Genomic DNA, 22692 nt, shown 5'->3' with positions numbered 1-22692 from the left:
GTCCCTCAGGGGTCAGTGATGGGGTCAGTGCATTTCAATATATTCCTCAATGACCTGGATGTGGGATTAGAGAGCGCTGTCAGCAAGTTCGCTGATGACACAAAACTGGGAGGAGTGGTTGACACACCAGAAGGCTGTGCTGCCATTCAAAGAGACTTAGACAGGCTGGAGGGCTGGGCGAGGAGAAATCTTATGAAGTTCAACAAGGGCAAGTGTAGAGTTTTGCACTTGGGAAAGAATAACCCCATGTGCCAGTATAGGTTGGGGACTGACCTGCTGGAGAGAAATGTAGGAGAAAGGGACCTGAGGGTTCTAGTGAACAGCAGGATGACCATGAGCCGGCAATGTGCCCTCGTGGACAAGAAGGCCAATGGCATCCTGGGGTGTATTAGAAGGGGAGTAGCTAGTAGGTTGAGAGAGATCCTCTACTTTTCCCTAGTGAGGCTACATCTGGAATATTGTGCCCAGTTCTGGACCCCTCAGCTGAAGAGAGACAGGGAACTGCTTGAGAGTCCAGCGCAGAGCCACAGAGTTGATGAAGGGAGTGGAACATCTCTATAATGTAAAAAGGCTTAAGGAGCTGGGTCCCTTTAGCTTGCAGAAAAGGAGGCTGAGGGGTAATCTCATAAATGTTTATAAATATGCCAAGGGGAAGTGTCAGGAGGACGGTACCAGGCTCTTTTCAGCAATGCCCAACGATAGGACAAGGGGCAATGGGTACAAGCTGGAACATAGGAGGTTCCATAAAAATATTAGGAAAAGCTTTTTCCCTGTGAGGGTGACAGAGCACTGAAACAGCCTGCCTGGGGAGGGTCTCCTTCTCTGGAGACATTCAAAACCCACCTGGATGTGTTCTTGTGTGATCTACTGTAGGTGATCCTGCTCTGGCAGGGGGACTGGACTAGATGATCTTTTGAGGTCTCTTCCAACCCCTAACATTCTGTGATTCTGTGACAAGTGATAGAGAAGCTGGCCTAAGGTAAAGGCTAGGAGTGCTCTTGGATCTATGTTTGGACATTATAGAGGGTAGCATGGACCCAAGACTGCAAGGTCCTGCTGCATATAAATAGCTAAAATGAGTGGGCTTCCTGCCAGGAGCATCTCAAATTATGGATCTCACATGGGAATCTGACCCCTCAAAAAGTTATGTTTGAGGCACTCAGAAAAAATCTTGAATTGTTGGGGGAAAAAAAACCCCTTTCTGTACACTCGTTGACCATTGCTGTATTTTCCCTAGGCAGAGGCATGGGAAGGGGTCAGCAGCCACCCCTAGATTTAGTAGAAACAAACTTAAATATCCAGGCTGTTTTTTGGTACTACTGATGGCATGAAGACAGATGAACTATGCATTGATCTCCTCTGGCACCGAGGTTTTTATTTTTACCAGAAAGTGCAGTGTTACTGCTGTTAGTGAGCTCAGTGGCAGTGTCAGTAGTACCTCTTTGCTTGGCAGCACCTCACTGTGCAACAAGAACCAGGCGCCCTATTTACAGTCATGCCACCACGCCATTGCTATGGGACGTGATTTTGTACCAGCCTGTTTCGAAATGGTTACTGGCACGTTGCCATCTCCTTTGAATTTCAGCTCGCCCTTGAAGTCAAAATCCTGCCCCGAAGAAACTAGATTCTCATACTTAATTACCACACAAAATACTCACTCATTTTATTGCAGTTTGAGAACACGGTATTATATCTATTATGGAAAACTAATATATTTTTCTTGCATTTATCCTGAGATTCCAAACTTGAAACTGTTGTGTTTTCATACCTTCTGCATAGAGCCTGAGGAATGGGAAACCTCTGTTGTGTGTCAATATTGCTAGGACAAAAGCTCTGAATCAGCACGTGTGTGTGCTCACAATAAAATATGCACGTGCATCATACTTCCTGACAAACCTGAAATTCTTGTACAATTATTCTTCTTGTTATATTATAAAATCTAGATTTGCAAATACATTTCTTAAATGGCTGAACTTGTGTAAAATTAAAAAAACTACCTTATTTCAAAAGTTTAACATACTCATTTTCTTACTTTTTTTTTTCTCTTCAGGTTTTGGTTTCACCAACCAAAAAAGCCAAAATGACTCGTACAATTCTTCAGGGCTTAGTAAAATTAGAGATATGCATTATTTATAAAAATACTACTGATTTTGAGGCATTTTTCAGGCCAAATTCCTTTATGTATCCCACTATCCTTCCCTTCACATCAGTGTCCACAGGCAACAAAGGTTAAGATGTCTTCCTTTTTGGCTCATGTTTTGCCTTAAGCTCAAATGGAAATGAATCTGGAACATCAGTGGTTTTGTCTTTTGAGAAATAGTGACTTACAGTACACTTTATTAGCTGTTTCTTAGTAATTAAATGTGCTCTCTTATTAAAACTCAACTAGTCTATCCCTACTGAAGGCTGTAATAAAGTGGAGGGAAAAATATCTCTCCTAGAAGTTATGGCCACAGAAATAGCAAAAAAAAAATCTTCTGAGTAAATAACAATTTCTTATCTGGATACTTTCTTTATGTGAAACTATTAAGGATTTCTGTATAATCCTTGAAAGTCTGTTTATTTACCACTTCATATTATCATATGCTAATTTTTAAAAGACGTATTTCACACATGTCTAGGTCATGCAATTTATGTAAGGGATAATAGGGTCTTTCTATCCAAAGAATCCATTCCAATATGGAATATTAGCTTAGGCCTGACTTTATGATGCTTCTATGAAGATGTTAAAATAATGGGAGAGTGTCCCCTCTCTTGTCTTTTGACTGAACAAATTTAGGAGCATCTTTTGTGGAATAGTCTTCTACCCCCTCCTAAGCCTTTTCCAAAGCAGCAGGAGTTTCACTGCTTTAGCCAGTTGCCTAGTAGTGATTTTTTCAGTAATACAGGTATAAATGTAGAAGAACAGGGACAAAAATTTATGAAGTCGTCAGTCTTCTTCTACTGGTGATGCGAAGGACAGATTATACTGTCTAGTTTTGCAGATATTGTTTTTTCTTTAGTATGTATAAAGAAATTAAAAGCAAGACTCTAACTTGCAAGGATTCAGATCATACTTTACTATAGAGAGAATGAGTTCAGTTAAATCTTTTATTCGTATTTCTATAGCAAAAGAAACAAAGTGTTATTTCAGAAGTTTTGTGCATCTTCAGCTGCTATACCTAGAATGTTGGGCAAATTATGAGCTTGGTAAAAGTGTATCATCTTTACTATTAGACTTCAGTGCTCTACTTTCTGGTGCATAGCTTATTGTGCAGTAAAAATTTGTGGGTTTAGGTGGGGTGAGTTCTTCTAGAGAGACTGTCTGTGTTCGTACTGTTGCCTACCTCTACTTTCTCTTGGAGTCACCATACAACTTTGTATCATGAAAATTGAAACTAATGGAGCTCCAGCACCAAGTGCTCTACTATTTTGGATATTTTACTACAAAATAAAAAAGGGATAAGTGGAGGGGAAGGTAAGCATTGCAGTGAAGGTAATGGACATCCATATGAAAGCTTCTGCTAGAGCTGTATTTCTAGAAATCACCAAAGCATGAATGTGTACTTCAATTACGTGAAACCAATGCTGTGAGGTTTTAAAGAGCTGTTTTGATTTTAGGTCACATTGGAATGCTACAAGCTACTCAAATGACTCAAGAAGTTACGATCAGAGATTTGGAATCAGAAAAGTCTAGATTAAAAGAAAAACTATCCCAACTGGAAGAGGAAAGAAACTTACTACAAAGCAAAACACAAAGTCTGGATGAGCGACAAAGGCAGCAAATTCTGGCCTTGGAGAAGGTTAAACAGCTTATTTGCTTTAGTTTAATATAACCAAAAGACTTAAAACTCTCAGGAAAAAAAAACACCAAACTTGAATATATTTTCATTTTTATTTGATATGACTGGACTATGACCACTGGTAGTCATGTAACAACATACAATGACTAATGTCGAGTGTAAAGTAAGAGTAGAGAGAAGTCAGATTAGATGATGTTTGAGCTGCTTTGGACGTCTTTTAACAATTTAATTTCATTTATGATCCAGTATTTAATTTATGTTCCGGTATTTGAAGAATGGGTGCAAAGAAGATGAAGACTCCATTTTTACAAGGAGTCACATGGGAAGGACAGGGGTAGTGGGTAAAAGTTACTCCTGGGGAGATTTCAGTTGGACACAAGAGGAAAATTTTTCAGTGAGAACAATCAGCTATTGGAACAGTCTCCCCAGGGAAGTGCTGGAGGCCCCAGCATCGGACAGTTTTAAGATTCAGCTGGGTAAGGTGCTGGGCTATCTTGTCTAGACGGTGCTGTTGCAGAGAAGGATTGGACCAGATGATCCTTGAGGTCTCTTCCAACCTGATGTTCTGTGACTTGATGTGTAGATGCCTAGCATCTAAAGTGTCTCAGTAAGGAGAAAGGTGAAGTAGTTAAAGAGCAATTAAAAAAGCCATTCTCTCAAAATGTTCTGAACATGTTTGAAAACACCAAACTGAAATTTTCCGTAGGCTTGTTACCCAATTGCTGTTTCCCCAGATTAAATAGAGAAAAAAAAAGATTTTAATACGGCTATACTGCTTTGCATGGATTTATTGAACCTATCTTTTTCCTTATTGAATTATTTAGTCAATGCTTAGTTTTTGCTCAGGTTGATTTGTATGGAAATTAATTTTTGTAGGTTTATGTCACCAGTGAAGTTCTTGTATTTTTTCTCTCCTACTATTTAGATTTTATCATTTAATAGAAGTATCTTTAATGGAAAAAAACTGTATTTTTCTCTGTCTCTTACAGAAAGTAAATGAAGCAAGGGAGACACAACGTGAATATTATGAGAAGGAGCTGGTAAAATTGCAAGCAAGATTAGAAGGAGAGGCTGCACAGTTAAAGGAAGCTCATTCCAAGACCTTAGAAGAATTGGCATGGAAACACCACACTGCGATTGAGGCTGCACATAGCAGTGCTAATAAGGATAAGAAAAAACTGCAGATGGTAAGTTTTTATGTTTTCTTAATAATCACACATATTACAAAAAAATCAAATATTAGAGTCTGAACCTTACACTGCGTGGTTTTCTGGTATGGAAAGTTTTATTTGGAGTTACCTGCAGATCTGCTGCATCTCGCTGAAGAAACTTCTCAGACTTTATTAAAACAACATACATCTTGCCAAAACAACAGGAAAAAAATGCCTTTTTACTGCCATTTGTCTGCATGCAGAAAAGAAATTCTAAACTTAACATTCTCTTCAAGTATAGTGAGTGTGTTTTTCCAGGTTTTGTGACTCATACTCATGTATCACTCCAGATCGGTTCTTCTGAAGGAGTTGAAAGATTATGTTATTCGAATATTTATTTAAAATTTTCATAAGCAGTCCTTAAGTGCAAAAAGATGTTAGGGCTTGACTATATGTATACTCAGAAGATGACAACAGCTTGTCCTAACTTACATAAAATTAGGCTAGCTGTATATCGAATATTCATTTGTCTTTGACTGGAATCCTGAAACGGAAAGGTGCTTTTGTTTCACAAATTGGCCTTTACTTTGTTGGGATAAATGAAAGGACTAATTTTCAATTATTATTTCCTAATCTAATGGTATGTACATTACACACAGATTTTGCCTTACACAGTAAAATGGGATAAATATTACTTGTTTAAGGCTTTGTTATGCAAAGAAACGCAATTTTAGATAGTGATGTTCATCTTTGACTGATTTTTTTTTTTCAGCAACACTAGTGTGTTGCTTCTTATTTTTGTTTCGAAAAAAACCCAAACGTTTTTTCATGTCTTCTAGAAATGGAAGTAGTTCTCAAGACATATATGCATCTGATCTTTCAAGTTTACTTTCTCTTATTATAGAAATAATGTTGAGAATAAAACAAAGGATATCATAAAATGTTTGTTCTTAAAACATTATATTAGTTAAAATAGAGCACAGCTCTGCAAATGTGAGAAATGTTAAACTTGATTCCAGCAACAGAAAGTTCCTAAGAAAATATGTCAGGGTCAAGTTCTCTCTAAATCTTACTCAGAGTACTGTCTCCTCTGTTAAACCTGTCTCACTAAGCACATGTGGCGTTTGAGTAATTCAAGGAAGAAATCATCTCAGACGTGGAGAAGGGTTGAATTTAGTATGAGGAAGAAGCCTGGTACAAGGAGCCTTGGGATAGAGGACAGAAGCATTTGTTGGGACTGGAAGACTGTGAAAGGCATCTGGGATCCGGGAACCTTTGGAAAAAAATGGAACGGAAGAGAATTCTGAAGAATGAGATTAGGGCTCAAGAAATGGCTTAAATACATCTCTGCTTCAATTCTTCCATCTATAGAACGCGCTGTAAAAATGGCATCCGTTCCTAGGAAGATTATGAAAATAGAGCTGCTAATAATTTTGCAGTACTGCACAGCTGTCCTGATAAGTATCATGAAAGAACTAATTACTCAGTTATCAGAATAGGGTCTGAATAGCAGTAGTGAAATTTTGCAGGCACCAGATTTCATAGCGTGAACAAGAGAAACTGAGCAAATCTCCTTTGGCAGGCAGCATTTGTCCCACGTGGTGATTGATCTGCGCCCTGTGAAGAAAACATACGCTTGCTGAGTTATGTTGTAGGGCAATGTATTATGGAAGGTGTGACCCCTTGTTTTGTCACTCTGTCCAACTTCTACCGTGAACAAAGAGATTGTGCAAATAGTTTATACACAGAATATTTATTGTCTATCACATGCCCTAGTGGAGTGCTGGAACTAACAAGCTACTGAGCTTAATGTGCCTACCACCCTCCGCAAAACACCATAGTCGTCTCTGGTTTTCGATGAGGAAGGATTGGCCTCTGTTGCTTCTGGGAATGTGCTGGATGCCACTAAGTTGCTGTCTTACAGCTCCCTGGTTTTTCTTAGTTTTATACCTTTTCCTGACAGTCTTTTTCCTCTTGAATTCTCAAGCACTTAACTCCTTGTCTCTGTGGTCTTATGAACGCCTGCAGTTGTACTTTGTGTTTCATGCATGGCTCTGGTCTATGGATTTTCACAGCTGTTTCTGAGATGATATTGATTTCTCAGAAATCTGAGCCCGGGGCTATACAGAGTCACTGAATCGATGCTAAGCCTTGCATTGCAGCTGAACCCCTAGGAGGGAGTTAATAAAGGAGGCTCTGCAGCTGCATAGAAAACATTTCAGTCTTGTATTACCTGGCTCTGGAACACTTTACTTGGTAACCTTTTTGTCCCTCAAGAAGTCTTTAGGGTATAATAAACTACAATACTATAATCTAGTATATTCCACTGAAATATATAATAAAGCTCTTAATTTTATAATATTCCATGCTAAGTATTTTGTGACAGAAAGAAATGGATCTTTCAAAAATCTATTCTGAATATTAATAAAGCTGTAGCATAAATTTATCGTTTTCCTTTAAAAAGTTTTTAACAAATATATATACAACATAGGCTCATGTAAGAGAAATATAATTCACTCAACAGAGCTGTTTTTAGAATTTGGCTATTACTTCAGAGATGGAGTGAGAACAGAGGTGTTACTTGATTCTTTCCATGTAGTTGAACTTGAAGACTTATTGTTGATTTCCTTTGGTTCTACGTAAATTTTATAGGTATGGTGTGGGTCTTTTTTTTTTGTTTATTATAACAGCCTGAAAAACTTCCCAAAGCTCAGTCTGGATTTTAAACTTTACTGTTTTCTGTGGGGATTATGTGTAGGAGATAGATGTGTAAAGGCTGAAGGATAAGCATATTATCAGAGTAGTTTTATAGAAAGTGAAAACTTCTGCATTCTTTCAACTCAGACTGAAAAACTGTGAAAATAGTTATAGGTTAATGATTTTGATAATTAAATGGAAAGTGAAACTAGTAATTGAGGGGAAAGTCCTCTTCATCTCTCTTCTGTGATTAATCAAGGGTGTTAGATTAGAAGTTAATCAAGGATGTTAGGTTAGTAGTAAATAAATGGGAGCATGAAGACATCAGTTGTAAAAGGAAATAAATGTCCATGTTTCAACACCTGAAGGAAAGTACAATTCTTGATTGAGATCAGGAATATTTATGCTAGGTTGAAATAAGTTTTATGTGGTACACTAGTACTTTTCAATGACTGTATGACAAGTATTTATTATTTTTTTCATCCTTGTTATTTCTGAAGGAGTTGGAGCAGCAGTTTGAGAAGGAGAAGCTACATTTGGAGGATGATAAGAATCAGCTCCGACAGCAGCTGGAAAACCTGAAGGAAGAGCTGACAACAAAACTCACATCTGCCAATCAGGAGGCAAGGGTTAACTTAATTGTATCAGCTAATGGTCCTGTGCACTAGAGCACATTTTTTCAGTAATGATCTTGGGCTTACAGTCCAGCACAAAGCTAGGACTACACTGTTCAGTCTGTTTAGTGCCTTTTTTCTATTTAAGTAGTGTATCCTTCAAACATGGTAGGTTACTTGATTGCTTCTGAGCACAGATTTTATTGTTCTTTACAACATTAACAAAGCAAAAGAGACTGAGAGGCGAAACAGTTGACATAAACAGCCTTTCTTGTTTTAACTCTGCTTGTCTTCTTATTAGGTACGCAGACCGCTACCCAAAATGTATCAGGAGACAAAGGGAAAATTAACTGTAATTAACCCCATGTTTGGTTACAATTAACATATTGTAAATTTTGGTCAGCTTCTGGACTTGCAGATGATCTTCATATATTTTCATCGAACAACGGCATGAAATACTTATATATAGCAAGATCCGAATTATCTGCAATGTTTTGATATATGCAATCAATGTTAAATATATCACATCTCAATACATTTTGCAAAGATTTTTTTTAATTTGAAATCACCACCTTTTTCTAATATATTTATTTACACAAAATATATTCTTACTAATATCAAAAACTTGAATCCATTCTTGTCTGGAACTTTTGCCTTCTTTCAAGAAAGTAATTCATCAGCTTCATTGTTCAACAGGTCATTCATACGATTTCAGCATGTGCTTTGAGAGAGACTTAAGCATGAATTTAAGTACCTTTTTGCAGCGGTACTTTTCATTACTGTTTTCTCCACCATACAACATGGCAGGTGTTTGTCTAATTCTGGTGGCTTGCAGTTTGCACAAATGTTAAACTTCCTTTAGAACAAAATTGTTTGGGTTTAATGATTGGGAAAGATTCCCCTTCTGAAAGTATAGTCTATTATTGTAGTAAAGTATATATTCTTATACTTTAAAATATTCTGTGTTTATATCTATATTGATATAAAATATTTTATATAACACTGATTTATATATCAGTACACTGCTATATTAACGTGCTAATATATTAAATTATATATTAAATCATATATTATGAAAATATACTAATATATTCAGTATATTAATATATTTTTTCAGAGTAGTATCTACCAAATGTGTGTGTATACATATATATACACCCCAGATAATACATACTACCAGAGTAGTTGAACCTGTGATCATCAATGATGAGCAGCACTGCTGATAAGTCAATTGTGAGTACCTGTTAAACAGGACACTGTGCTTCTTTCTGATAGTTGTGAGTACGTTTGCTGGTACTTTGAGGAGGTGTAAATTCAAGCTGGAACTGCTCTTGCTCTCTTAACAGTATGCTGACTGACATTCAGATTAATGAAAAAGTGATGTATTTGTTTATATATGTTAACAAAATGATACAAGGGTTTATTTTTCCTATCAGAATTACAGAAAGTTTTGTTATTTCTTTTTAGCTTTAACTTCTTTGTTGTATGTTAATTTTCCTTGTTTCTGGATTAGATCTGAGGAGAGCACTGTTGTCATTTTATTGTCATTCATTACTGTAGGTTTCCATTTAGTTACTCTTTATCAATTTCTCTTGAGTTCATGAGCAATAAGCTTGTTGCTCCTTTGAAGAAAATGGCTTCAAATGTTTTAAGAATGAATTTTTGTTATCTAACTGATATCAAGTTCAGACTTAGAAAATTCATTAGCACACTGAATTAAGAAAAGGAAGGCATAGCTAAGGAATAGTTAACTAACATAAACTAAAATAAAGAATTAGGGCCAGCTGCTATTTAGTAATTCAGTTTATATGTGTTCTTGTGACAGGATAAAAAATAAAGTGTGTTTTGCATATTGAGGGAATGATAGGAAGGGTACAGACAATAAAATTGGGGTGGTCTGTAAATCCACTCTGTGTAGGACAGAAGAGTTTTATTTTATTTTGTTACTATGTTTGTCTTAAGCACATGAGACAAGTGCATCACTTGCAACCACTGCTTACTTTTGGATCTCTGCTGACCACTGACAATCATTTCTCAGTGTTTTTGCAGGCCTGGAAGAAACTTCTCTGTCTGGCACATCTTTAGCTTAGCTCTTGCATTCCTACTGCTGCTTTCTTTTCTGTTTGTTATAGACAGCTTCCATGCTGAGAAATCTGGGTTTTAACCTGTGCCGTCCTCTTTTCTTTTTGACAGACTCGTTCACAGCAGTTATCTTAGCTAAAGGATGAAGAAGTTTCAAGCCTCATTAGGCTTGATCCTAATACCAGGCTATTTAAGAACAGTGTAATCATAAAATAATTGCCAGAGATTATTTCTGAGAGTTCGGGTTCAGTCAAGATACTAACTTTCTCACACGTACCTCAGGATGAGGGTGGCTGTCTACTCTCTAGATTTGCTTCCTTTCCTTGTAGACCAGTCAAGAGCTTTTAGTGAGACTTTGTGGCACTTAACAGAGTAGTCTAAGGACTGGCCGTCTCATGCTAAGGACTTCTGATCATAACCAAGGATCATTTTAAAGATCGTCCAGCATTGCTTTGTCATCAGTAGAATAGAACTATTTCCTGCGTAGTGTTCCTATATCCTTTAGATCGACAGGACTGCTCTTCGTGTTTCATGCAGGTGGGGTGCTCTGAGGATATCAATGCAGGTTTAGGAGCAATTTTTCATGTAGGGATTCTCCTTCAGGTAGTAGGGCTTTGTAGGGAATTACTAGTTGTTTGTGTATAACGCAAAGGAGCGCATAGACGAGCGTTCAAGATTGCATTAGTTTTTCTCTGAGATCTGTCACACCCAAGAAATGCTTGCTGAGGGGAGGGGAGGAGTCCCTCTTTTTAAACACTTCATGGGTTGCACCCAGAGGGAGAGAGTTCTGGGAGGGATGTGCACATGTGTCTGTGCCTGTTTGTGTTATAAATGGTATTTGCTTATAATTGCGCAAACAAACAGAAAGAGTAGTTATAACTGTGACTTGTTCATACCTGCAAACCAAGGATTAGTCTTCGAGACACTTGTCCCATTGTGAATGAACTTAACATACAAAGGCAGTGGCACAGACCACTGCCAAAACCTCAGTTCCCATTGTCTGCTGTTCTTTGGTGTCCCTCACCTACTGTTATTCTGTTTCTCCAGACTGCATATTTTTTTTTCCTTTTCTGTAGCTAGTGAACAAATAATATTCCTTGTAACAGAGAAGTATAGTATCATAATTTTAGAGATAAGAAGCTAAAGCACAAACAGGAACTAGAAGTGTATTTTTACGTAGCAGTTAAGGAACGTTTGCCATTATACTCTACAGATACTGAATTATGCTTTAAATGGGCTAATTTGTGGACAGGTAGCAATCCTAAAACAGAGGAACATATACCCTAACACAAGTTAATTTATCTATTTGATTAGCATTTGTACATTTAACAATAGTTGTTCTTATTCTAATTTGCATAACACATGCTTTCTTACAGTAAAATTACATGTAATTTCAGAACTTTTATGTAACCTCTTTGCTTATGAAATGGTTCAAACGTAGGTTGGTTGGTTTCTTCTACTTGTAAAAATCCTGTAATTGAATCTTTGTTTGATTCTGTAATATTACAGGAATTTGTTTTTTCATACAGAAACATTAAGTGATATTAAAGGACAATTGACTGTGCAAATAAAAATTTGCCTATGTTGGAATTAGAAAACACCAAAAGGAATGCAACCAGGATGGCTGGGCTGCCTTTAGTAACAATTAGGGAAATTAAACTTTTTTTTTTTCCATTGTAGGTGTGTCGTCTGCAAGACCTAGTAAGAAAAAGTGAACAAGGCCTTGGTACTGCAGAAGGACATATCTCCAGTCTTCAAGAAACTCAGGAAATACTCCAGAAAGAACTAGAATTAACTAGAGCAAGACTGCGAGAGACCACAGATTCATTGTATAGTGTTGAGGTAACCGTAATATTGGAGAATAAATTGTGTGAAGTACAGTCACCAGTGATTTTGGTCTTGTTCTTAAAATAGCAAGAAGTATTATATTGTACACATTATTGAAGGAGCTTCATATGGCTTTGTTAAAAGAGATATTTCTCTTTTATTTCAAGCAGAGAGAAAAAACATGGAAAAACTATGATGGTTTGTTTGGGCTTTTTGTCAGTGGGTTGTTTTGGGGTAGTTTTAGTCGTTTTCTTTCTTCAGAACACTTAGTATTTCATAGGTATTGCTACAAGCATCTTTCTATGGTTAATATAAATTGTAGCTGCCAAAGTGTGTCCATATAAAATATATTCAGAGTGTAAAAAGGGTATGTGTTACACCTGTGCTATTCCAGGTGGTTTCATGTCTCTCTAGCTTACCAGCTCTAAAATTCATTTAAACCTTTTATTTGTTTTCTGTATATGCGTACTGTGTTCTTTGCGGATGATGGGCACAATCTTCATTTCAGGTTCAAATTTAGAATTTCAGAAGATGCTTGAGAATAGTTTAAAGATATATGCTGTGATATCTTGAAAGACAGCAGACTATCATCCAGAAAATTACCTCTTCATAAAATTGAAGCAAGCAATTTGTCTAAGCACAAATATATTGCCATTTCAGTTGGCTTATGTAAAACTGAAACAGTTAACCTGTCAATAGGTCATTCACTTGAGTACTAAGTATAACCTTTCCTTTTTCATTCCTCAGTAAAAAATAAAAACAAATGTTTACAACATCACAACAATATTTCAAGTAGAACATCAAGTATTTAAAAAAAAAATTCCCTGAGTCTGTACTGCTGTTATTTTCTTAACAGAAGCAGCTTGAAACAAGATATTGTTGTTTGTTGGGTTTTTATTTCTTTCAGCTATACTTATTAGATGTGCACCCTATTACAGTTTATAACTTCCTCTATATTTTTTTATCGTTTCTCTAAGTGTCCTTATAAACTACTGTGTTACTCTCTTTTCATCTATTGTAACATTTAAGTATTCGTATGTAGTAGGGTACTGGCAATAACATTTACCTTAACAGATTTCTGTAGGATTTTGATTTTTTTTTTCATATTTTAACAAATTCTCACTTCAAAAAGTCTTAATTAAATTTAGGTGGCCATGTTTTCTTCTCATGAACGAAGCAAGCACTGCTGAAAAATATTGAAATATGATTTGTCGGTAATACCTAATACTATTCTAGTATGGTAAAATTTGAACAGAATTTGGTAGGAAATTTGAAGGGTTTTTTTGTGTTCAGACTGAAACGCTGTTTCTAGCAGGTTTGTTTGATCAAGAAACAGAAAGAAGATACACAAAATTTTTAGCAATTCCAGATAGCTCAAGGATTGAAATTCAAATATTGAATATTTTAATACTTTAAAAAAAATAACTAAAAAATCCAAACCATGCTTGTCAAGAACCTAAGCAACCTACTGTAATTCTGAATTTAGTCTTCAAGTGAGCAGGACTTGATAACCTTTTCAGGTTCTTTCCAACATAAATAATTCTGTAATTCAGTGTAACCCTATTGAAAAGACTACTTCTGGAATGACTTACTGAAAAATTGCTTTTGATAGCTTCTTATATGAACGCAGAATTCTGTTCCACAAGTAAGAAATATCAGCAGATGTGTGTGTAATTAGGAATTATACACTAAAAAAGTTGTAGTTCAAGTTTTGGAGCCAATCGTAACTGATGCTTTTATTATAATAGACCCATTTAAGGTTTGAAATACTTTTTTTGCTGCTGATCAGTCTCTATTGTGAAGTTTCTGTTTGCAGGGAGAATTAGATCAGGAGAGGCAACAGCACGAGGCAATGATTGCTGCCATGAGAGAAGAGGAAAAGTTCAAAGTTGACAGGATGGCTCGTGACTTGGAAATAAAATGGACAGAAAATCTTCGGCAAGTATCAATTTTTTTTTCTTTTATTCTTTAGTAACAAATTAGGTATGTGTTACATGCAAATGGATTTAGCATATGAAATGTAAAGCAAAGTTTTCTGTTACTAGCTACTTTTCCAAATATTACTGAATTCTTAATTCTTTTTCAGTTTTTGCATGAGGTCAACTGCATTTTAGTTATTTGACCTTTGCTTTTAGACAGGAATGTAATAAGCTTCGTGAGGAACTGAGGCTGCAGCATGAAGAGGATAAGAAGGCAGCTATGACTCAGCTGTTGCAGTTGAAAGAACGTGAAAAAAATGCAGCAAGGGATGGGTGGCAAAAAAAAGTTGAAGATCTTTTAGACCAGGTAACTATAGTTTCTTTGAAAATTGGGAAGCCCATGACAGTTTTAGTTGCTGCTGGTTTATTACCAACTAACTACATGAAATTGGTTGTGACGTCTTAGCAATGAAATTTCTTAGCATAATGCTTTTGAAACCCTAATGGTTACGAAACTTTTAAAGTAATATATGCAGGTGCCTTAAAATTATATGAATGTCATTCTTCACTAAATGTGAAGCTTCTGGGGGGAAGTGGGAGAGTGTTGAAAGTTTCACCACTTCACAGTAAGATTTTTTGATTCTTTGTCTGCTCACCTATCCTATTGTAAATATTTACCAATGCTAATTGTTTGGACTTGATATCCCTTTTCTTTACGATAATAACACTGTACAAGGCACTGAAAAGTCAAAATGTCCCTCAATTTTTTGATGGGTTAGTGTCTTCTCCTAGGTGATTTTGAACATTATTTTGAGATTTATCTTTTCTTAGAAATGCTGACGTTTTTAATAGCATCTTGCATTTAGAAACTCTGTTATGTTAGGTAATTCACAGAAAACACTTAGTTTGTACTTTTTCCAAACCATAAATGCTGTAGAACTGGTTTTATAGACTACAGCTTGAAAGAATAGCTGATAATGAACAAATACATTTTAAAGGAAGAGAAACAGATTTTGGAACTCATTAACTAACTGTGATTTCAGGGTGCTATTGTGATAGCTTTTAATTTGTTATCTAATTTGAGAAGTCTAATAACTGAACATCTACTTGATTATACAGCTTCTTACAGGAACACATTTTGCTGACAAGGGAGTTTAAGCTTGTAAAATCTTGTGGCATAGGCTCATAAAAACTGGCGGATTTAAAAGTGCTTGATGTGTTACTTTTTACAACATGAATATAATAAGGCTTGGACTCATTTAAGCTTCACGTACTGCCTTTACCCAAGCTTCATTTACTCTCTTTACTTCTACCTATAAATAGCATTTTCTCTAGGAAAGTGCAATATGAAAGGATATGTTAAACTTCCTGTACTTTTAACATACCTTTAAAACACTTATCTCTACCTTTTAAAAATAACATAATAAAGCTAACTTACATTTTCAGAATGGAAAATTAGTGTGTCGCAAATGAACAATTTTTTTTTCTGCGTATGGAAGAAATTTTGGAATTGGAAACCTAACGGTAATAAGGATACTTTTACTAGAGAATTTACAGACATAGGAAATGGTCTACATATGCAAAATGGTTGGGTTTTGTTCTTCATTCCTGTGGCACTGTAAAAATAGCTGCACCATTTTGTAAAAGCCTGTGTGTTTGGAGGACTAATAAGAAACTAAATCCTGGGAGTCTTCACTTTTTTTCTTTTTTTAAATCCAGCTGCTGCTTTTCTATACCAGTGTTTGAGCTGGATAAGTATTTCACAGAGATAGAAAGTTAATTTTCATGGTAGGAAATTAAGCTTTCCCCCTGTGAAAATCTACATTTTCTCCATTACACCTGGAGGAGAAAGAATTCCAAGCTGTAGCATACAATATGGTACCTTAACTCTTAGAGAAGTGGGTTTGTAGTAAGTTCTTCCCAACTGCAGTACGCAAAGGGTAGCTTCTGAGAGTTGCACTGACCTGAATCATAGCATCAGACTTACTTAGCTTAGAAGAGACCTCAGGAGGTCATCTAGTGCAACCTCCTGCTCAAATCAGTCAACACTGAATCTGAACCAGGTTGCTTTGGGCTCTGTCCAGTCAGCTCTTGAATAACTTCCAAGGATGAAGATTCCACAGGCTCTCTGAATAATCTCTTCTAGTGCTTAGTTATCCATAATTATCCTCATAGTGAGGGGGGTTTTTATATTTAAACTGAGCCTCCTCTGCTTCAGTTTATAGTCATTATCTCTCCTTGTCCTATTGCATAGCACTGTAACAAGTGGATCCGCTTTCTCTCCAGCCACCTCATAGATCCTGGAAAGCTATTAAGTCCCACAAAGCCTTCCCTTCTTTAGACTGATTAAACCTACATCCCTCAGAAGGATCTATGTGACAGTCCCAGCCATCTTGGTGGTAGCTCTCCATTGAACATGTTCAAGTTTATCAACATTTGTCTTGTAGTGGGGCAACCAGATAAATGACACAAAGATAAATGAACTGAAGGAGGAGACAGAATGTACCATCCAGGTAACATGCAGCAAGTGCCAAGTCAACGGGACCAGTCCCTTCCCTCGAAACTGCTGGTTGTTGCTACAGCCCAGCGTGCTGCTGCCAGGCCACACTGCTGGCGCATATTTAGCCTACTGATAACTAGGTTATGCAAAGCAGATCTATAACCCAGTATGAAACCCAATGCAGGGGTTTAGTCCGTCCCATGTGAAGGATTTTGCATTTGTCTTTGCTGAATTTTGTGAAGTTCCTATCAGCCCATACCTATAACCTGCATGGGTCCCTCTGGATGGCAGCCCTACCTTTCAATGTATTGTGTCCCCTCCACTGTGCCGCACTCCATGTTCTACTCCTCCCAGTTTGGTGTCATCCACAAATTCCTTGAGGGTACTCTCTGCCTTCTCCTCCAGATCATTAATAAAGATACTAAACCAGGTCCTGGAACAGACACCTTAGGAAATTTACTTGTAGCAAGCTTTTGGATAGATTGAACCATTAACAGCTGCCCTTTCATCCTGATCCAGCCAGTTCTAATCCATCTGGTATCCCACACATCTCACTTGTGATACTATCAGGTACAAGAATATTGAAAACCTTGCTGAAGTTGAGGTCGCAAACATCCACTACTCGCCCACAGGTCTAGTCATTCAATCATAGAAGAAAATCAAAGGTAGTATTTTCATTATGGAAGAGGGTGAAAGATTTTTGGTGTGTATTTCTTAATGCAGAGATTACTATACACTTTGGTTGTGTTAAAGTAGAATGATGCATTTGAGTGGAAACTGCGTTGGGCCCATTTCGATGCTATGGGAACTACTGCAAGAAGCCAAGCTGTGCTTGGTGATCTGTAAATGTGCACTAAGACTCTTTACTGCAGAGAATTCACAGTCTAGTTTAAACAGACTGGAGACTCTGAAAAAGATTAGATTCTTCTGCTGTTATATATATAGAGATAAACGTATTAAAAAATGTTTACAGCTTTGGGAAGAATTCAGATTTCAGTCCATCAAAAGGATATCTGTTCATACGTGTCATCTTTCAACTACACTGAACTAGAAAAGCCTGAGATACTGCAGTAGGGCTGTAAAATTGTGAATTTGTTATACCCGGCCCTAGCCTTCATTAGTGGGAAGATATATTTAAAACCCATTTGAAAGGCATGAAGTATGTGCAAAAATTAGGAAGAGAGTGGAAACCCAACTCCTCTTTCTGCAATTATGATTTTTGCACCTGACTATACCAGCAGTACTATACAATGATACGTCAAAATAATACAAGAGCAAGGTTTCTGCTAAATCATTTGTAAACTCCTAACTTGATAGAAAAAGTGGTCTACATGTGCTCTTTATGTTTAGAAAGTGCCTAGAGCTTTACTATTTACTTATATAAATGCTATTTAGAAAGTTTGAAATCAGAAATTAAATGCTCATTGGGTACATGGTTCTAATACGTATTGATGCATCTTGGATTTGATTGAAAATCAAGCTGCAAAGAAGTGTAGCACCTAACCTGAAGTACAGGAATGGTTATGTAAGCAACACGTTTAATAAACAGTTTTAAATTAATGAAGTGACACAGTACAGTTACTTAAACTGTAGAAAAATACAATATAGAGTCTGCTCATCTTGGAATGCTGCTGACTGGAGCCAGAAAAAAAATGAACAAACACAGCTATAAATGGCAACATTTTTTTAAAAAATAGAGTAAAATAAATGTTCAATCACAAAAGTTATATCCATAAAGTGTACTAAGCTGGTTTGGTTTTATTAAAGTTATGTTGTACTAATCTGCAAATTTCTGCCTTCTAGTTGTTGCGCATTTAGAATCTTAGAATCGTTTAGGTTGGAAAACACCTTTAAGATCACTAAGTCCAACCCTTAACCTAGCAATGGCAAGTCTACCACTAAACCATGTCCCTAAGCACCTTTGACTGATGTTATCTACCAAGGTAATAGTTTTGCTTTTATAGCAGTAATGCTCAGCGGTCTCTCGTAGAATGCCTGTAGGATTGTTGTCTTTCTACCAGGATAGTGTTGGTATGAGTAGAATAATTCTCTTGAGAGAAAATGCTATTCAGCTGATTAAAGTGCTTAAACATATTCTTGCCAGTTGCAAAGCATCTCTTACCATCTACGGTTAAATATGGCTGGTAGGTTAACAAAATCGGTGTCCAGGGACCAAATGTGTAGTTCTTATCTGTGGTATGAGAAATGGTTCTAGAAGACATAAAAAGAAAGCATTTTTCTTTTTTTCCCCTGTAAATTGTACTAAGTACTTCTACATCAATCCATGTGAGAGTTTCTTCATTAAATATGTAGTGAATTCAGATGTGCTAGCTCTTTTCCATTTCTCTTAGCTGTGTAAAGGCTTTTAACGCTTTTCTTAAAAACATTTTACTGCTGAGAAGGGGCTTCAGCCATGGATGAAATAGCAGGAATTTTCTTTTTTTAAAGCATGAGCATGTTCTCTTTTCTGCCTCTTCATGTTTTTCAACTTTCAATTCTGGGCACCGAAATTTACAGGTTAAGACCTGTGTGGTTCTTATCTGTTTCTTTTTTCTGAATCAGGTATTCTGATTGTGGATAGGCTTTTCTATAGTTGATCAAATATTGGTTCTTCCATCTTCCCTACTTTTCAGTGTTCCACTAAAATAGGTGTTTTTGTCAGCATCTTTCTCCATTTTTGTTTGACCAAGCATTAGTGTCACATTCTTCTTTCTTTTGTCTTTGTGAACTTTTTGCACACTTCTCTGTTAATGGAAATATTAGAAGTAGTACAGTGAGAATGGGCAAAACTATACTACATACTTTGGAGTCACCATCCCTGGAGGTGTTTAAGAAAAGGCTGGATGTGGCACTTAGTGCCCTGGTCTAGCCGTTGCGATGCTGTTGAGTCATAGGCTGGACTTGATGATCTCAGAGGTCTTTTCCAGCCTCAACAATTCTGTGATTCTGTAGCCATTTTTTATTTTTACTGATGCAAAGATTCTTTCCTTTTTTGGAAAAAAATGTAGAAGTTTCCTATTCAGTTTGTTTTTATGATGGTGTGTTCTTTTTTTAAACTGTCAAAGTAAATATGACAAGTGTTCATTCATACCAAAATGTAGATATTTTCTCCTGATGTAGACATTATTCAAATCATAGTTTTCAGAAAATTTCAAACTCAGTCTTAAAACCCTGGCCACTGAATATACTCCTGTTCATGAGGTGGTGGTCTAGAAAAGCCACAGAGCTTCTGTGCACATCTGTAAAGGACTGTTGATCAGGCTTCTACCAGAGGGCCATTACTGCTCTGTCTTTATTTGCCTGTATGGCAAAAAAATTATCACAGAGTTGCTGTGCATCCACATCAGGAGAATCAGGAAACACTACTTTCTCTCCCCAGCACAGGGATTATTGGCCTGTTCCACAGCCTTGAGTAATCCTTCCTTTAGAAGATTTGCTGTTGAATGGATGCTGGAAATTTCTACAAGAAATAACCTGCACATCCCCTGTCTCAATTTCCTGAAAGAAAGGAGATTAGCTTTCAGCACAGAATCATTTTACTTTTCTTCCTGTCACTTGATATTGTCCTGAACACACTGTATAAAGGCTTGTCTGTCAGAAACAGAGAGGAGGTGAATTTCAAGTAACTTCTCCCTAATTCTCTTTGGTCATTCGTGTATTCAGTAGTACTAGTAAGGCTACCATGACATCTAGTGGATGGTAAGGGATTTTGGGCAAGATTTTAAAAGCCTGTAGAAGTGTAAAATGCTGAAATCCTAAAGAACAGGAAGAAAAATCGTACCAGAGAGGGAGCAAACAACAGAGGGCACATGGAATGCAGCTCAGTGTAAGGTTTTATGTCTCTTCCTTCATCTGTAGATATTTGTTGATTTTCCAAAGGAGCACCACTTGCTGCAGCTCTTGGAAATCCTGTGGTCTTAATGGGACTATGCCATAACCCCTGTGGGCTTCCCAGAGAATCAGAGGAGCTTTGGGAGTTCCTGCCTTAGATCTCGTCTGTGTACATCCTGCCACTCGCCACTGATTTAGAGGAATCAGTACTCCTGTATTCTTCCAACTTAAGCCGTTCTGTGATTCTAAGTGGTAAACCTATGCTTTAAGCAAGTCGAGAACTATTGTACATAAGTGTGTGAATAATCATGTAATCCAGAGTCACTGCAGCCCTCAGAGGGCCGTATGTTAAGGGTGCTTCGCCCTGTGTTGTGATTGTCTGTACTTCCCAATAAATAGTTCCTCTTGTTCTGGGCTCCCTGCCCTATGTGAAGATATGACCCAGAAGATTGGTTGGTCATTGTAGCTTTGTCTGAAGCTTGAACATGAAAACAGTTGCCTAATATTCAGCTTTACTCTCTCATTTTCTGAGCGTTTAATTCTGATGAGCCCATTCAGCCCATACTGTGCCCTCTTCATTATTTTACTCTTTGTTTAAAAGAACTGAATGTAACAGAGAAAATTCATTAAAGACCATTTACAATTAGGAGCTACCCAGCAATTCAGGCAAACAAAAGCAACAGAACAAATGAGAGTGTTCAAAGGATTTTCAGTGGTATACAAGAGGAATGCTAACAAATGTTAGCTTTGTTGCTTTGTTACAGGGTAAGTGGTTTAGTGGTGGACTTGTGTTATGTGAAGAGTTGGACTCATGGCCTTAAACGTCTTTTTCCAATCTAATTGATTCTGTGATTCTATGAAATTTGTTACTGGTCTTTTTTCATCTCTCTTTTGGTTTCTTCTTCATTTAATTTGTTTCTCTCATGGTGTTGTGTTTAATTAAATTTATAAATACATCTAGGCTGGTATTTGAAATGATATCTTCATATCCAAAGAAACTTGTCTGATCATAAACTTCTAATTGGAATTTAATATTATCAGTTTTTATTTGGCAGTGTTTGAGTTAGTAAATCTGGAGGAGACTGACAGACTTTTAAATTCTACCTATCAGTCGATGAAAAGACTGTTAAATTATTAGTATAGTGTGTAATTAATGATGCATGAGTTAGAAAAGAATTTAATTTGTTATTTGGAGTTACACTTCCAAAAACTGGTGAATAGAAATCTAAGCCAAATCCAACAGAAACACCATTCTCCAAATAAAGTTTTAATCCTATATCTGTACATATTTTTTACCTAAATGTAAGATAAGACTCTAGCAAGAATCTAGTTCTAAAAGTTTACCCTTAGCCTTTTAGCTCAGGAACATAGTTGCTCAAGTGGCTTTTCCATAGGTTCAGAACCAGTGGGCCCTGGGAGCAACAAGAGATAATGTATTCAGTGGGGAAAAATTTGTTTAAGATTCAGCAGATGAATAAAATTCTAGATTAAGGGCACTTCTTGACAGATACCTCTCTGCTCCAGGAAGGATTAGCCAAGATGCATATATAATCTTTAAAATCCTGACAGCATTATGACGAATAAGTAAAATGAAATTAAACACCAGTGCTGTTCCAAAACCTTTAAAAATTATCCTGAGATTCAAATGATCCTGTTTTTCACCTGACCACTGAACCTGCAGTTTGTTAGATTAAAAGCATATAATCCACAATCCAAAGAGGATTGACAAGTATGTCAAGATACCTAGGCATTTTGCCTATGAGTTTGATAGACTACAACTGGAAAAGAGAAGAGCTCCATCTTTTGAAAGCAGCGGGCTGCATAGCCCACTTTGTAATAGCCTGGACACAGCACCTTCACTCAGTGTTGCTACAAAATCAGGAGGAGATCGGGACCAATTAGATCTAAGAGTTAGTTATAAATTTCGGAATGCCTTATATGTACTTCATTTTCCTCAGTGTAAAACTTGGATTTTGAGAGAGAGAGAAAGGGGCTCTGAATGCTTCTTTTCCTTACCAGTCAGAGAGGGCAAACTTTGATGCAGCTCTTCTGTTTCTAGAATGTCACAAGCCTCAAGCCAAGTACAAAACGTTGTAGTAGGAAACAGCTGCTTCCCAAATCTCTGCAGAGTCATCTGTCACGTGAGCACTGTGCAGCCAAGAGGCAGTGCATCTGCTGACAAATCAGTCTTCCTCTTCAAGCCAAAGACATGTCTCGAGGGAGAGTTTTGGCGTGGTGGTTATTGTTATTAGCTGGATAAACTGGACTTATGCCAAAGGTCCCTTGAGC

The 22692-nt window shown here is 36.9% G+C and overlaps 1 protein-coding gene across 1 annotated transcript; it reads left to right on the top strand.

Annotated features, from left to right (window-relative positions):
- Positions 1-3600: 3600 nt before the first annotated feature.
- On the top strand, positions 3601-16585 carry LOC104271889 (protein FAM184A-like; the record flags this gene model as incomplete). The annotated part of the gene is made up of 7 exons (XM_009866708.1): positions 3601-3782; positions 4772-4969; positions 8131-8253; positions 12007-12201; positions 13970-14091; positions 14289-14439; positions 16520-16585. Coding segments are annotated over 7 exons (1037 nt in total), but the record flags the coding sequence as incomplete, so codon positions are not given.
- Between the last annotated feature and the right edge of the window lie 6107 nt (positions 16586-22692).

Source organism: Apaloderma vittatum, unplaced genomic scaffold, assembly GCF_000703405.1.
Source record: "Apaloderma vittatum isolate BGI_N311 unplaced genomic scaffold, ASM70340v1 scaffold18013, whole genome shotgun sequence".
NCBI classification, from domain to species: Eukaryota; Metazoa; Chordata; class Aves; order Trogoniformes; family Trogonidae; genus Apaloderma; species Apaloderma vittatum.
Note: the sequence above shows the minus strand (reverse complement) of the source record. Positions and strands in the feature narration are given on the sequence as shown.